This window comes from Embiotoca jacksoni, unplaced genomic scaffold, assembly GCF_022577435.1.
Source record: "Embiotoca jacksoni isolate LCO1_2020_lvr unplaced genomic scaffold, fEmbJac1.0.p SCAF_24, whole genome shotgun sequence".
NCBI classification, from domain to species: Eukaryota; Metazoa; Chordata; class Actinopteri; family Embiotocidae; genus Embiotoca; species Embiotoca jacksoni.
Genome location: NW_027185375.1, coordinates 8,107,611 through 8,124,589, shown reverse-complemented (window position 1 = coordinate 8,124,589; position 16,979 = coordinate 8,107,611). Strand labels below are relative to the sequence as shown.

Below are 16,979 nucleotides of genomic sequence, written 5' to 3'. Positions count from 1 at the left end.
TTGGATGCTAAATCATGGTACATGGTTATTGCCGTGGCTAATAGAGACATAGTAGAGTAACTGTGAATAGGAGAGAGGCTGGGAGAGGTCAGGTGGAACCCTGTGAGAATCATTGAAGGATTTGCAGTGAGCTGATTGTCTGTGGAAACACGGAGTGGGTAAAGAAGGCAAAACGAACAAAGTTCACTAAAAATGTTAAGTCATGTGTTGAGAAAGAAGTTGAACGTGGAACAAAAGAGGTGTGCACCACTGCAGATTTTGCTAAAAGGAAAGGAAAAGGATGGGGCGATTACAAAGCAATGAAAAGGGCAGAGGATGTGGACAGTTAAGAGGGAGCGACTGATAAGCGAAAAGGAAGGAAATCTGTTCATAAAAGATGGATAGAACAAGAACAAGGATAGATTTGAGGGAGTGGAAAAAGAGCTGAAAAGAAGGATAGGAGGAGGGATGGAGAATAGAGTGAATAAAGGAAGAGGTGTTGAATAGCAGGATTAGTAAAAAAAAAAAAAACGGTTGAAGGATTCACTCAAGGTGTGTGAATGTGTGAGTCACGGTCGCACAATGGTGGACCGATGGAACAGCGTTGATGTTCCAGTTTATCGCACATTGTACAGACTGCAAAAAGCATTCGCTTGTTTTATGTTAATCCACACAGATAGAAATTCACTTGGTGCAGGATAATTCATAATGCAACCACATATCAGGAGGTGGAACGGGAATCAGCACAAATATTGCTTGTATACGATGTCAGCCATACAATTTCTTTTCCAGAATCCTGTAACACATGCAACGGTATATTGGTTATATTTAATCTGAGACATGGAGCGACGTGGGAACAGAAAGGACGTATGCATAAATATTAAACAGAGTAAGAGAAAACAGGTTTAAATAGAGGTATTTGGTCTTTGTTGCTATGAAGCAGCACCTAATTTGAGTACACGACTCGCCACAGAGATGGTCAAGTCTTTCTGCCTTTCAGGTTCTTGCAATTACATGCATAAAGGCTGTGGATGAACTCACACTGCTATAATATTTCTCAGGGTTTTTAATAAGCCTATAATGTGACAAAGGCGTTTTATTTAGAAACTGATGCAGTGGCGGCATTGAGAGCTCTGCTTCTTGTATATTTCACATTGGAAATCTGATTGAGCACCCACAGTCTTTATTACTGGACTTCACAGGAGCAATTCACAATGTTCTGGTGTGGTGACTGATTGCCCAATTTGGAGTTTTCATTCCTGAGATATTTGGTATAATGTAAGAAAGGTACCTTTCTTTTTGCTGTAGGAATATAAAATGTACTTCCTCAAAAAACATGCTACTTTCTGTTTTAATTTCACTCATTGCTGTGATGTTTTGGGCCTTCCAATATAGCTGGTGTCCATCATTTCACAGAGCTTCCTGACACTTTAAAGACTAAAAGTTCAGTGCGTGAAGGCAAAAGTTTTAAGAGACATTCAAACTATCAATCTCTTTAAAGAGTTCGATGGATACTAGTATTCCCAGGGGCTTTATGGCTATTCAGCTTTCACATGTCGTCTTCTTAGACTATGTAATTGTTAACATGCATTGTCTATCCGCAGTGTTATTTCTTGTATTGTTTCATCTTTACGCTTTAGCTGTGATCCGGAAAGACAATTTTCGTGTTGGTGTTCGCTCCTTTAAAAGAAAGAGATGAGTGATGTTCTGGGGCACGAGGCCATGAAAGTTGATTGGTCATGAGTATTTAATGTGTGGATGTTACAAGAGGAGATGCTTTCACTTGAATTACTGCAATGTTGAGCTAAATAATCAGCCATCGCCATGGTAACGTACACATGGTCCCCCTCGCACCAGCGCGGAGGGCTAGTTAACTGGCAAATTTGTGACTGTTAGAGAGGAATCTATAGCAACCTAATGGCCGCTGTATGAGGAGGATTTTAATGGCAATGTCCCGCAGGTTTGCTCAGATTATACTGCAACCTGGAGTGTCAGACAGTACACTGTAATTCCTTATTAAAAATCGTACTGAGCTGCTGGAAATTATAAGGCATTTCTGAGCCAGTCCTTGCTATTCACGTCACTCTATGTGTTTTGTTCGAGAGGTGTAACTTACCTCGCTCTCTGTTGCAGAAAAAGGCTTAATTCAAAATCACACTTAGTCGAGAAAATTCCATTGTTGTTAACTTTTAAGCCTTGAGAAGGCGATGAAAATAAGTGATCAATACTCCTTCAAACAAAAATACAAGTAGACTGAACTGCTGCTGTCCTTGACCTCTTTATTTTAAATGCTTTACAAACAGAGTAAGACGCAGTGGCTCCCTGGATGTCTGAGTCATCCTAGATGGCATTTATAGGATGTAGCTCAAGTCTGAGGGGAGTCGAGATGGTCGGGAACATACAATACAAATAAGCCCGTATAATGTAGTGTGGAAAGAAAAAGAGGAAATTGGACAGCAAAAACGCAGGGGAGAGAAAGATTGGAATCGGCGGCTAAATATTAGTGTTAGCAACACAAACGTTGCCCACACACGAGAGTTGGATCAGCAGAGGGCAAAGTCATACCCATCAGCGACAAACACTTGAGGTGTGCTACAGTCTCCCACACACACTTTACCCGAGCATGTCACATACACAAACCCGCTGACACAAAAATACATCCAGCTATTTATTCCACTCTGTCAGAAATGCAAGCGTACAACCGTGAACATGCACACGCACTGAGACGAGCACATGCAACTTACGTAAGGCCTGCGCCCCCCCCCCCACCCGTTCTTGTCACCACCTTTCTACACTGGTTTTCTTCCCTCTCTCTATTGTTCACCCCCCCCCCCCCCCATTTGTTAGTTCAAACTGCTCGAACACTCAGAACGAGGACACAATCGAAGCGCTTCTCTCGTTATTATCCCACGCGAGCACTCGCTCATTACAGACACGCACACACACACAGCAACCCACTTCCAATTGCTTGTGATGAATCAAAAATACATGTTAATTTCCTACATACTTCGAAATAAAACCGTCAAGTTTACAGTGTTTATAGCCCTGATCGCTGCACCTAAAATGGCCACTTTAAAAAAAAAAAAAGTGAGCTTCAACAAAATGGCTTAATGTTTGCTTCTCGTAGGGATTCAAGTACGATCACACACACATACACACCCTGGCTCTCCAAATGAGTAGACAGAGTTCTCTTTTCATGTTCCCTCGGCACGCTCTCCATCAATAGCCTCATTTTCCCTTCCCCTCCCCCCCCCACCTCCCTTTACTGCAGTATTCATCCAGCCATCCCTTCATTTTCCCCTTTTCCTCTGCTTCTTTTCTAACATTCAGCCCTTTCTCCTTCATTTTTACAATGTTCAGAAAATTCTTATTAGGTTTGAGGTTACTGCATATATTGTATATTTAGCTGTATGTGCACAGCCTGCTGTATTTAACTGACCATTGCTCTTTTCCTGAATCTCTCCGTAGAATCTTGCCATCGACCAGCGACCGTTTCCTGCTGAAGAACTTGGTCTCCGGTGTGGACTATAACTTGTGTGTGTTGGCTATTTTTGACGACACAATCACGTCATTGGCCGCAACAAAAGTCCTGGGCTGCACGACATTCTCCACCAAGGATGTTTACCCAGCATGCCGCTCTCTCCAGGCCCACTTTCTGGGCGGGACACTCACCATACTGGTCGGCGGTGTTGTTGTGGTCACCCTACTTGTGTTTACCGTGGCGCTCATGGTTCGCCACCGTGTTTGCAACCATGGCGACCACATGATATGTCACAACGGCAACACTGAGGCAGGAGGCGGGGCCTGCTGTCAGGGTGGAGGTGTAGGTGGCGGGGACAAAGGAGGAAACAGTAGCGGGTGCTACCAGTCAAATGGCTCCGGAGACATGATGATGGTGGTCCTTCCCAACGGTCTGCCCTCCAAGAGAGGAGGGGAGAAGGAGAAAGAGAAGGACACGGGAAAGGAGAAAGAAGTGGCCGACTCTGCTTCTTCTCTGCCACCTAAACTACCACCAAAGCCCAGGCAGAAGCCTAAAGTCAACCTGGAGCAGTTTCTTTCAGCTGGGGGGGTCGTTTCCACAACAACAGGGGCAGGAAGTGAGATGGCGTTGGTGGTGAGGCAGCGGAAGCTGGATAGAGCACCGCCGTATACCCCGGAAAGTGACAGAACTCCCCTCTACTACTCCCCTTCTCCTCCCTCCACCCTGCCCCGTCAGTCACGTTCCAGGGATCGCCCACAACCTCGTCTGGAGCGAGAACTGACCAATCGAGCTAGTTTCTCTCTGGCTGCTCCCCTAAGAGACTCGGAGCTGTTGGACTGGAGAATCACACCCCGAGGTAGGGACAGATGGAACTCCTCACAGGCTTATCAGAGCCCCATATCCCCTCTAAGCTCTGCCTGTGGGACCGTAAGCAAACGGCGGCACTCACTGGACATGGGCTCTTCGGTCGCCCTTGCGACAGACGCCGCAGCCTCTGTCGCAAGGCGTTATGGTGCTGTCAGTTACGCCAAGCGACTCAGTGTAATCTGGACAAGGCGGAGCCAGTCGCTTCATGGTATGTTGGTGCAGTGCGCCTCGACGACAAGCACGGCGTCTTCAACAACCAGCGAAGAGGGTGAAAACGGAGCGGGCTTTGGGGCTCGCCGCGATTTCCAACGGGGATACCTCCATGCTTACAACACCACCAACTCCAACTCTAACACTGGGATCACTACCGGGAAAGTGAGCTATGTAAAAGACAGAGGTAGAGAGAAAGGAAAGGAAGACAGGAGGGCTGAAGAACTGGAGGAAAGTGTTGTATAGGGGCTGTGGAATAAATAAATAAAAAAGTTAAGAGGGATAAAGGGTTCTATGAGAGGACAGTTTGAATGGGATGTTGATTTGAGAAGGCCAAAGAGGTAGAGTCTGAGGAGAAATTGAGGGAGCAGAAAAGCAAAGATGAGGAAACTCATCTATAGCAACTATAGATGAGGAAGGAAGGGTTGTGAATTCAGAGGGAGGGACAGGAGTCTCACTTATGCAGCTCCTTGATTTGCTCTGCAAGAAGTCCAGGAAGAATAGAGAGGAGAGGGGAAAGAGCACCTGGAAGCGAGGTGAAGATTTCCAAGAGGCTCTCTTCGTGTCGCGAAGAGTGTTGGACAGAAATATAAGTGGGGGAAGAGATGTGAAAAATGGATAAATTCTCAAAGCTGAGCCGTTCCATCAAAAATGAACTGATACAAGGTAGAAAATAAAGTAGCAACACAAGAATAAAACTCAAAAATCCAGAGAACTGTGGGAACAGACAAAGTGAGCGGTATACAATTACAAAGAGAGGGAGAGACGTAATCAAAGAGAAGAAAACATCAATGGAGCAACAGAACAAAGGTTATATAGCAGAGAGAAGTGGCACGAGGTCGGCGTGGATCTCAGTAAAGCCTATACACTAATAGAACCAGACTTTTGCTAACACTTCAATTCTCCAGAGTCCCAGCCCCCACACCTCCGCCAGGATTTATACTGGATCACAACAACACACAAAACTGGTAATAATAGAGAAACACTCTTCTCTGACAAAAATACAACAGAGAAAAAGGTTTGGATGGCACAGCTCTGCTCTGTTAGCTTGGCTTTTGACTGCAACACTGGTGGCCATTTTGAAACTCTTTTCCAAAATGCAATGAATGTGACTTTTATGTGTCCTCTGTGTCTGGGCAATGATTTTGGCTCGCTGTGCCTGCGGATTATAGGAGCATAAATACAGAGCCGGCTGCATTGGACATGATCAATCGATACGAGCTGGGACCAGCGAGCGCAGCACAGACATTATTAAAAGAAATACATTGGGATTACAATGGAGTCAATATGGATTACAAAAATGGAGAAGACAGGAGTGCGCGATGGTACACATGAGCGTGTGCACTTCTGAGACGAGACAAGATCATACCGGATGTCAGTCAGATGATAATGGACCAAATAAATGAATCATGCTGATGGATGCATACGTGTGCATGCATTCATGGATCAAGGACAGGATGTGTACGCGTGCCTGTGTGTGTATTTATGTGCGCACATGTATATGACTGTTTGTCAGGGGCAATCCAATCAACCAGACTCCATTCATGTTTGAAAATGTTTAGTGCTTTCTGGACATGCTGTAAAAAGAATACATCTAAAAATGTTAAGATTAGAGGTGGTGTTAAGCTCCACCCACAATTGAAGTAAGAGTGAAATGTTTAAATACTTTTCCACGACAGCTAGTATAAATCGCTATTTTCAGCAACGTAGCATGGTCAGAAAGCGGGAAAAGGGGGATCAAACTTCATTTTTGTGTGATTTCAGACTCCTTTGTGCCACATGGGTTCATGTTCAATCCAAACTGTGAATGTTTGCAGAAAGGAAGCAGTAAAAAAAAACAACAAAAAAAAACAAGGACAGAACCATTAAGGAAGCCACTAATGATATAAACTCTTCGTTTGAAAGACTCCACCGGCACAGACCACAGAGACTCTACAAAACTTCTATCAAAGAGAAAAAAATAAGAGAAAACTTGAAAGTAAATATATATATATATCTATATATATATCTATATATAGATACATATATCTATATATACGTATATATATATATAAAATAATGTTACTTGTCGCACCATGTGTTTCTGTTTTTTCAAAGTTTTCTGGGGAATGATGTTAGGATCAAATGCAAAATATGAAATGTGTGATTTTTTGTTTTAGACAAAAAAAAAAAATCATGATTAGAACAGAAAATGTTGATTATAACCAGGCAGAAAAAAGATATATATATCACACTGAATAAGCACACAGCACCAAACACACAACCTGGCAAGCACACACATCCCAAAACACGACACACACACACACACACACACAAACAGATGCCTATAAAACAGAGCCAATTACATTAATAGTAATGAATTTTAACCATTAATGTTGTTTCCTTTCTGTTTTTATTTAATTTTGCCAAAGTCAATATTGTTCTCTGGACTTGATATTAATAATAAAAATTACATGTATGGAACAGAGACTGACTCATTAACAGGGAGTAAGTTGTGTGTCATGTTTGTGTTTATGAATTACATTTTGTGAGAAGAATTTACAACACAATTTGTACCTGTGCAGTGTGGTGAATCAGGAAGTAATTCAGGGCATAAGATGGATAAAAACATCAAGTGCTCTGGTTTGGTTTCAATTTGGGGAGAAATGCGAGAATGATTTAGTCCTGATGAAAACATTTTGAGCTCAAGACAACTTTTCGAGTCAAAGAAGCTTCAGTGCATGCACGTCTGGTGGGTGAAAATGAAGTTGTTTACTTGTCAGTCAGTGGAGCTGATTAGAAGATAAGGGTGAAGTAACTCTTCTTGAGGTAATTTTTTGAAGAAGAAGACAGAGTAAAACTGCAGAGAAAAACATCTCAAAGGAGGGAGATCAATAGTTTTGGGAGCAGGTAGAAATGCATTTGGAGAGAAGAAAAAATAAAGGTACAAGTCAACAAAAGATTCAAAAGAACAGATGTGATATGACACTGAAAAGGAAGGAGAGATGAAGTGACAACAGACAGGCGCTAAAAGCTGTCAGACTAATGGATCACAATTCTGATGCTTTGTTATCCTCAGCCATATCTGCTGGTTTCAGACAGTTTTATGCAAAACATTACAAAACCCTCTCACTGCTACCTGCAGCTGACTTTAACACTAATTTGGCAGCAGGATGTGATCTGGCAGCACGCTGCCACTGAGAAAAGTTAATTAAACTATTAAACATAGAATTGAGTAGGAAAGATAACCGTTAACGAAAAATTCCTTTATTCATTTACTTTATCCAGGTCATGGTGGCAGCAGGAGAAGGGAAGGTAGCCCAGACCTCCATCTCCCTCGCTACGTCAACTAGTGATTTCTGAGGGTTCCTGAGGCTGTATAGGAAATATTATCCCCACCAGAGATTTTCTGGGATTGCCTCTCATTCCTGTCTCAGTTGGATGTAACAAGAATGATTCACCAGCGACATGCACGGGACACAGAAACAAAACAAAGAGCTGAAAGCAGCACAGAGCTGCAAACTGTGTGTTTACTCTCAGTTGGGACAGCAGAGTAATTTGATAAACTATCACAAATAGGGCTTGTGTCAAATAAAGCTTCACATCTGTTAAAAAAAAAAGAAAAAAAAGCCAGACTAAGACAAAGATGTGGAGAGAGGAGTTTTTTTTTGTTTTTTTTTTACTTTCCTCTCTCTCATTTTGTGTTTCAACCCCGTCCTCTTGTATGTTTTCACTTTCTATTAAGCCCTTTGCAGACACTGCTAAATGCCCGAGATGGAAAGTGTGAAAGGCGTGGAGAGAGACAGAGAGGGGGGAATGTGAGATTGCTGACACACCTCGAGATAGACAAATAGATGATGATGAGCAAGGGGAAAGAGGGAGAGAAAAGCAAAGGCGAAGGGTAGGTCATTGTGTTTAGCTTTTCAGTGTATGTTTTTGCACGTGTCTATCTGTGTGTGTGTGTGTGTGTGTGTGTGTGTGTGTGTGTGTGTGGTGATAGTTTTGTCATGTTAATATTTTCATTTATTACCAGATGTTTTCACCACAAAGGGATCAAATATGACTTGGTAATTGGTGTGTGTGTGTGTGTGTGTGTGTGTGTGTGTGTGTGTGTGTGTGTGTGTGTATGAGTGCACTTACGTGTGACGGGCAAGAACAACACAGTGCAGAACACCATCCCTCCCTCTGCTTTCTTTGCCCGAGGCGAAATCCTGGCCCAATTTGACTAATTACAAAAAAAAATGCTGAGTAACGTGCAAACACACACATCCACGGCTACACAAGAGATCATCTTTTCACACACACTCGCACGTATGCATTTGTTTGCACTGCAAGGTAACCTTGTGGAAGTGGTGTTTGCGTGCTTCCGTGCGTATGTGTTCTGGGTGCATGTGTGCGTCTTGAAAGGCCAGGTCTGCCCGTAGCCAAACTTCCTCTGACATTTGCAGTTATGATCAAGGTATGATGCATCTCCCTGCAGTATGCCGAGTAAATGCTGACTCAGGATGACATCAGGACTCGGCACCTCTTGAGCTACAAACCAGTTGGACCAGTTGTGCAACACGCTAACGGTGCCCTGATAGAAGAAACACAGTAGACAAATCTGTGCAACCAGCTCTGCGCTCCAGTCAAAACTGCTGATATCATCACAGAACATTATGATTATCAGCCTTGATGTTTCTATGGCAACTATGCAGATGTGTCACCAGTGTATGGCCTGAAATTATTAGCCAAACACTTGGAATAAAGTCCTTAAAGCAGTACAATAAACAGCTCGGCGGAACCTCAAAAGTTCCCAGAGTTCCTTTAAATCATGGCTCAACCCTCTGTAACTCGGCCAGGAATCAAACTGACTTAATGAGTGCAGACTTTGTAACTTGCAGTGACACAAATCAACGTATTACAAGTGATAAATAAATTATGTTGTAAAAGAAATGATCAGTAAAGGACATGTGTGGGAATTATTTAATTTATGGGCATATACAATAAAAAATAAAAAAAATAAAAAAAAAGAGGATGTAATTTAATCTGTCACATTAAATTCGCTGATGTTCCAGACCAAGAGGAGATTCTGATGAATATTGGGTTAATTAATATTGATGTGTTTTTCTGAAGACGTGAATGTTCATAACTCAAAGTAAATTAATCTTTATATACACTAGATTTTCATGATAAATAATAGTACATATCATTTTGGACAATATATGCAGTTGTTATTTATCTATTTTTCTTATTTTCGGGAGGATTTTTTTGTTGTTGTTATCCTAGAAAATCAAACTTCTGACAACACAATAAAAATTGCATGTACAATAGTGAGCTGTAGATGACAGATGTTAAGAGCAGAGAAAGCACATGTCTACTGAGATATTTTGTCTTCACCAAAGAGTATAAAGACTTAAGTCATAATTCATTTATTGGATAAACTCACAATGTGTTGAGAACAACTGTAACCCTCCAAAGACGGGGTGGCAGCAGAAATCACAAGGCGCTTCACACCCAATTAGTCACTTGAACTGATGTGGTGAATGTGAAGCAGTGAGATTGTGAGCTTAATTAGCAGTAATAGATCATAAACAAAGGCAAAGCATTGTTTTTATTTGCCTGATTGTGTTATGAAAAGAAAACAACTTCAGTGAAATTACATTTTTGAGTGTAATTCAATTTTACGGTAAATTGGCAGAACATCTTTTTCAGTAAATTTACAGTAAATTATCCAGGGTCATTTTACTATTTTTAACTACACTGTTTTTTTTAATACCGAAAATTAAAATGCTCGCCGAAACATTCAACATATATATTCCATAACCAGAGACACTAATCACTGTTTCTGTCTTGTTTTTAATGATTTTTCTCTGTTTTGCAATTATGGCTAACAAGGATCAGGGGAAACGAGGCTTGGATGATAAATACAGATTGTCTGGAGAGTTTGTGATGAAGGTTGATGGCTACACAATGCTCTCATAAATATCACCTTACTATCATATCTGACGGGACTCTGTGTGGATATTCATGCACTAATTCAAAGGATTGCAAACATTTGATCTGCATGGATCAAATCAGTGGAAGTAAAGGCATTAGCAGGCATTTCTCCCACACTTCTAACGTATACGCTGTCAGCAAATCCTTGTTTAACTTCCCGACACGTCAGCTCAGCACCGTCGGTGACAGAGGAAGAGTTGGTGGGGGGGCTGCAGAAAGTGAGATGGATAAAACGATTGATTAAAGATAGAGGAGCGAGGAAAGGAGGGAAGAGAAGTAAAGGCAGCGGTTGAAGGGGGAAGTAGAGAGGCGAAGTGATGTAGTTCAGCAGCAGGAGAGGGAAAATAATAATTTAGCCTAGTTAGTAACAAATAAAAGCTACAGAGAAGCAGAATTCTTTCTTGATCTTTTGGTTTTTGTTTTACTGGAACTGTTAACAGACACCTGAGCAGGCATCCAAATGGTGTAAAAGGTTACTGGAAATAAGCAGAATCTACAGAAACATCAACACTGGAGAGACAGACAGACTCAGTTAGAGTGCGTTTAATTAAAGCAGGAGTTCATTTGCCATTGACATGCTACACAGGGCACCTTAAAAGAACAAGCGAGAGGAGATGGAAGAGAAAACGAGATGGCAGGAGAGACAAAGAGGAAAGACAAAAGGAGCCGAAGCAGTGTTCAAACTAGAGAGGCACAAAAATGATATAAGACTGAGGCTCCTGCAAGGCGTTACCTTCATGCATGACTTCCTCTCTTTCTCTATCTCTGCCTTCCTCTCACACTGCCTCTCCACAATCTTTAATTTAGCCCTCTATCTAATTTGCTCTCCTTCACCTCTACTGACTTCTCATTCAATCCTTTGTTCATTGCATTCGCTGCTAATCTCCACTTCTCTCTGCCGTCCCTGCTCTCATGCGCTCCTCCGCTTGGAGCTCTTATTGTTTTGCCAGTTCTCTTTACCGACCTTTCATTTATTATCTGCTCCTGACTGTAAGAAAATATTCTCCCTCTCGTACTTTTAGCTACTGCAACACATACCCATTCACATACTTTAATGTTTAATCTGTTTTCATTACTTCATCTAAATATATTGTGGCATCTCCTCTGTGCCCCTCTGTCCTTGTCCCCCTCCATCTTCTTCGTCTGGTTAATTTTCTCCGTCCTTCCCCATTATTTTTCCTTTACTTCTTAAATTCCACTTTCTAACTCTTAAATGCTGCATGAAGAAGTTTGTGCTATTTGCTCTGACTTTTACTTTTTGGTATTGGTTCCACTATGTGCATACGTAGATGAAATGCTAAATAACAGACACCAAAAAGCCAGTCTTACAGGAATTAGTACAGAATTATACAAATATTTTTCTTACATTGAAAACCTTTAAAACGTATGGAAATGATTAAAACTCCATAAATCCTAAAACACTGAGATCTCCTCCATTCAGCTGCTGTCTCAACTCCATCGCTGCCCTGCTCTCCCGCTGTCATTCACACACATTTGGTCTCTCTTCACCCTCTTCCTCATTGAGCCTCTAAAACGTTTTATAGAGTGACACTGATTTTCTCCTGCTAAAAGGTGACCACACGATTCCTCTTTCTTCAGACCAGCTTACATCGAAGCTATATTTTTTTGTCCTCTCACTGGGAAAAAAAACATAAATCTAGGAACAGAACATAAACTACTGCAGGAGGCTTTTATCTGATGTGCCCTGCACCATTATGACCGTCAGACACCCTCCAGCAGTACCGGTGTCACCTTACCCTTCTAACCTGGCATTTGAGCGACACGAGGACTGGGACCTCTGGCCATCGCAGTGTCAATAAATGTTTTACCAATTACATGATGTGATCTGTCTCTCACACAGCTGAACGGACTGGCTCAGGAAGCAGTACAAAAAAAAAGAAAAAAAGAAAAAAAGAATTCTATTTGTTAAAGTGGGTTGACATAAAACATTGTGCCTCATTCATTAAACATTAACACAAGTGAATCTTTAATCATCGTCACCATTCAAACGAACACACTGAAATCCAATTTAAAGCCGCATTAATTGTTCTTCAGGCAATGGAACAAGCTGAAAACAAAACTGACATACTCTGGTGTTACAGTGAATGCATTGGCAAACAGTCCCGTATTTACACATTCAGCAGACACAGGGCTGCATTAGTATTCATTTGGAGTTGTGTTTGTGTCCACCTGATGAATGCAAGTCCCAAGTTCCCCCCCCCTCACCCAAGTCCTGAGGGAAATGTGTAGCTCTGTAAGATGACAAACTTTTTGCTAAAAAAAAAAAAAAGATTTGCCTGGAGAAGCTGGAAATTAGGCTGCAAGTAGTTTATGGGCCAGAAAACAAACCAAAACAATGAGCTAAAGGAGGTGAAAAGTCTGTTTGTTCCTGCACACCTTACACATGTTTTATAATTTTATAATGAGAATATTTGATCAGTCAGCAATAGAACAAGTGGAGTGGAGCTTGAATGACTTCTTTTAAAATATAGGTCATAAAACAGTTAATAAAGAGCTTTATATAAAATGGTACATGCTTAAATTAGACTCTAATGACCTTGATACCGCCATCGCTACAGTTTTAGGACAAAATTTAATAAAAAAAAACTTTTCAACTGTAGATTCACAGAGCTTCTTAATTTCATGTCTGAGGAGACGCAACAACATCTTTAAGTCCTCAGCCAACAAATGTTTTGGTTTTCTATATTCAAATCAAACCGGCTCTTCCTGACTGGTTGTGGTTTTCCCTGCACTGCTCAAGCTTGACGACTTGTCAATATTGCCATCATCATCATTGTTTGCCGCAGTTAATTGCACCATGTGGTTTACACGCAGCTTTAAAGACTGCAGGCCTAATTAATGACATCATTTTACATGTTGAGTAGAAACAAGATCATGTTTTGGGATTCAAATGAAGGATTTTCTCTCTTTTCTTTACATCTATAATTCTATAATTTGAATGACCACATTTTGGGAAAAATAAGAACGATGGCAAAGTATGGAGATTTTTCTTTCCAGTAATTAATTTCTTTCATAAACCAATGTCTGAAAAACATTTCGGACCTGTTTTTTGAATTCTCTCCAGTTTTATTCCCTTCACAGCTCCTTGTCTCTCTTTCCTGTCCTCAGCTCGGCTACATTAGCCTTTTTTGGTCACTACTTTCAACCCGTCTCAGTCTTGCCGTTTATCCAACCTCTGTTCCCTCTCCTATTTCTCTCTTTCAGAACCTGCTTGCTATGTTTCTGATTGTTTGCAGTTGTTTCCTCTTTCTCCCTTCTTCGATTTTTTTTCACCTCTGCCAACTTCTGTTGTTTGACTTGTGTCTTCTGCTACAATGGAGGGCACAGCACTTCACTGACATCTCTTAAACTCATGAGCAACTTTCATTCTCCACTTCTCCACAATGGTTTTCCTGTTAACCCCAACAACTCTCCATCACTCATTCCTTCCACTCTCCGCATTTCCTTTCAGTGTGCTCTCTTTTATCCTTGACATCTCTCCTCTTCTCACATGTTGTCCCAGCTGGGATTTTGCCTCCTCCCTCCCTTTTCTTACTTCACCACGGGGTCCCTGCAGCTCATCATTACCTCTCTGAACATCCCACCCACTGCCCATCTCCTCTTCACTTTTTTTCCCCCAGAACAAGGAATGAAATGGGAGCTTCCTGCCCTCTTTTCATCATTTTTCACTCTTCATTCTCTCTTTTTGTCCTCCATGTGGCGATGCTACCACCTACTCCTCCCACTCATCATCCCCAAAGGCTCCCTCCAGACTCATGATCAGAAGGAGGCAGTGAAATTTTGTAACCCTTCTCATCTTGAGACGTTCTGCGGTTTCTTTTCCGAGACGCTGACAGTAGGAGAACGTGGTGGATGTACATGTGTGAGAGGCAGTGGTACAAAAAGGGAGACGGATACAGCAGGGAATTATCTTTGAGGATTTCTGGCTGTTTTCTAGAAACCAAGCAACACTGGATACAAGAACAAGGAATGGGACGTGTAGAGTCCAGAAAGGCTCTCAGTTACGAGGCGAAAAAAAAACCCACCAATCTACTGCCATGTCTGAACTAACACTACCTATTAACCAAAAAGTGGTGAGACACAACTGATTGTCATACTACAAAATTTAGAAGCAAAATATTAACATTAGAATAACTTTGAATATGAGCCAAATGTTGGTGTAGTTACGTTGCTCCTGGCCTGAACCAAGCCAAAGATGCTCACGACATAAAGGCATTTTAATGAGTGAATTTGGTTTAAAACAGCTTCACAGCCACTGGGAGTCTCAGCTGAGCCATAAGTGAGGACAACTGCTGAGAGAGTCCTTAAGCTCTGCAGTTGACAGCACCAACCGGTGCAGCAATTTAACCTTGTTCCTTATCTACCCATGCCTGAAAGCCAAATACTGTGGGAGATTATTTGAAATATTTAGTGTTTTACTGCTGATGGATATCAAACCTCAGCGCATTGTCTTCTGAATCTGTAGTTTCATTTGGAAAGAAATGGAAGTGAAAGAAAGAGTCTGCAGCTGGAAACACATGGAGGGAATATGTCTGTATATGGAGGGAAACACTGCGTTTGAGTGTGATATATGAAAAGGTTACAACAGAGAAGCAACAGCACAGCATCTTGTCGCAACAAATCAAATTTCTTGAATTTTCTATTTGCTTTATAAAGAACTGTGCTGGGTTAAAGTATGAATAAAACTTTTTAAAAAAAATAAAGGGAGTCTAGATGTCCTGCTTTATACATTGGAAAACAAACAAGACACTACAATACAGTAATGCAACTTTGCAAATGTATGGGGTAGGCTTTGTCAAAAAAAAAAAAAAAAGAGCAAATGCCTTTTTGTTATCCCTTTAAAAGAAAAAGAAAAGTGAAAATAGATTTTAGCACCTTATCAACTGACAGTAGGCTGTCATTGTCTCTCGAGGTGAGCGCTGTATTTATAATATCTGCTGCTTGTGCGTGGGTTACATTTTGTCATTTGTTGCATCTTAAGCCGCAGCTTAACTTGCAGTTGTTTAGGATCAAAGTGCTGTCAAACAGCCGCAGCTCTGAAACTACGAGGGAAAACATGGAAGCTTTAACAATATCCCATTGCTTGCAAAGATACTGCAAAAAATGTATTATTTCCATGAAAGATTCAGAGTTGAACTGCATATGGAGATGTCAGACTTTGGCACAGTGCTCGGCACCGTTGAAAGCACTTTCCTCAAACAGCACCATCTCCTGCTACGATAAAGCTGCTTTCTATGTGAGGAAAACTTGGGACATGTACAAACTGTCTGTTAGGCAGAAAAAACAAATGATGAGGTCTCCTGCTATCATGATACGAACACATACGCCAAATATTGGCTGAGGCTTTTGCAAATATAGACTTCAACCCTGGTGAAAACAAAAGGGAATATTATAAAGATCACAATACCACAGAGATAAAACAAATGCTGCCTCTGCTTGAAAACATGCAACGTAGCACTCTATCACCAAACGCATCCATTTGCTCCTGAGAAAGAGCCACCTACTTAAGAAAGATGAAGAAGTCATTGATCACTATTTGAGCGCACTCCCAAGATATTCAAAAACTTTCTCACATCAGTGGTTTTGTTTTAGGGAAAATGGCACCAGCCTCCAGCTACAATTTGTCAATGATGACTCAGTTCGAGTCGCAGGGCAGAGCAATAATGAATCATGCAGCTATTTTGCAGCAGTCCTGTGCATTTTTTGTTATTACATACAGACCGGATTGCATATTATAAAGACACCAACAGAATTTGAAGCGCCCAGGTCTTAGGTCTCTCACCTACATGAACAGAAGCTGATTAGCCTGTAAATTGTAGGCAAAGCTCAGTCAAAGTTGAGGTTTAATCAGTGTGCTATTGTGTGCAATCGCTGGTACAAGATAAGACTAATAAAATATTTATCCAGTAACTGAAAACGGATGCCACAGCTCTCTTCAGTCTGTGGGACGGGAAACGGTGCTCTATTCAGCAACACAATGTGTCAGTGCCTGTGAAAGATGCTCACACTTTGAGGAGTGGCGGCTTCTCTCGTAAGTGATCTTATTTTTAACTTTAGCACAAGACAGTTGGTATTTATTTATCTAAAGCATCTGAAAGAATTAAGGGCTCATATATTGTCAAACGGGTAACCAAATCCTTAAACACAGCAGTGTTTGTGCAATGTGCCAGAGAAGGAAAAAACAAAACAACAGAATGAACTTGAGGATTATCCCGTCCCGTTTGCGCTCTGTCGGTGCATTTGTCAGTAAAACAGGAGCTTTTTGCTGAAAGTAAAAGCAGCAAGATTCAACCCGAGCATGTCATTTGCCTGCTGGTCTGCTGCTAGTAATTCAATAATTAGTAGTGCAATGCAGAACCTGCAGTGAACTGTGGGTCATTAAACATCTGCAGGGTGCTTTGCACTACAAAGGGCTGCAGAGGTTTCCACACACACACACATACACACACACACACGCACACAC

The 16,979-nt window shown here is 41.5% G+C and overlaps 2 protein-coding genes across 3 annotated transcripts in view; one reads left to right on the top strand and one right to left on the bottom strand.

Moving 5' to 3' along the window:
• Nucleotides 1-7,000, top strand: part of LOC138204138 (leucine-rich repeat and fibronectin type-III domain-containing protein 4) — a 42,591-nt gene extending 35,591 nt beyond the window's left edge. For both annotated transcript variants that reach the window (XM_069159291.1, XM_069159290.1), the window contains exon 8: nucleotides 3,448-7,000. In XM_069159291.1, coding sequence (XP_069015392.1) covers nucleotides 3,448-4,783 — 1,336 coding nt within the window. In that variant the 3' untranslated portion in view covers nucleotides 4,784-7,000. The remainder of the gene's footprint in view (nucleotides 1-3,447) is intronic.
• pcxb (pyruvate carboxylase b) overlaps nucleotides 1-16,979 on the bottom strand; it is a 283,978-nt gene that overhangs the window by 111,518 nt on the left and 155,481 nt on the right. The gene's annotated exons all lie outside the window — the stretch shown is intronic.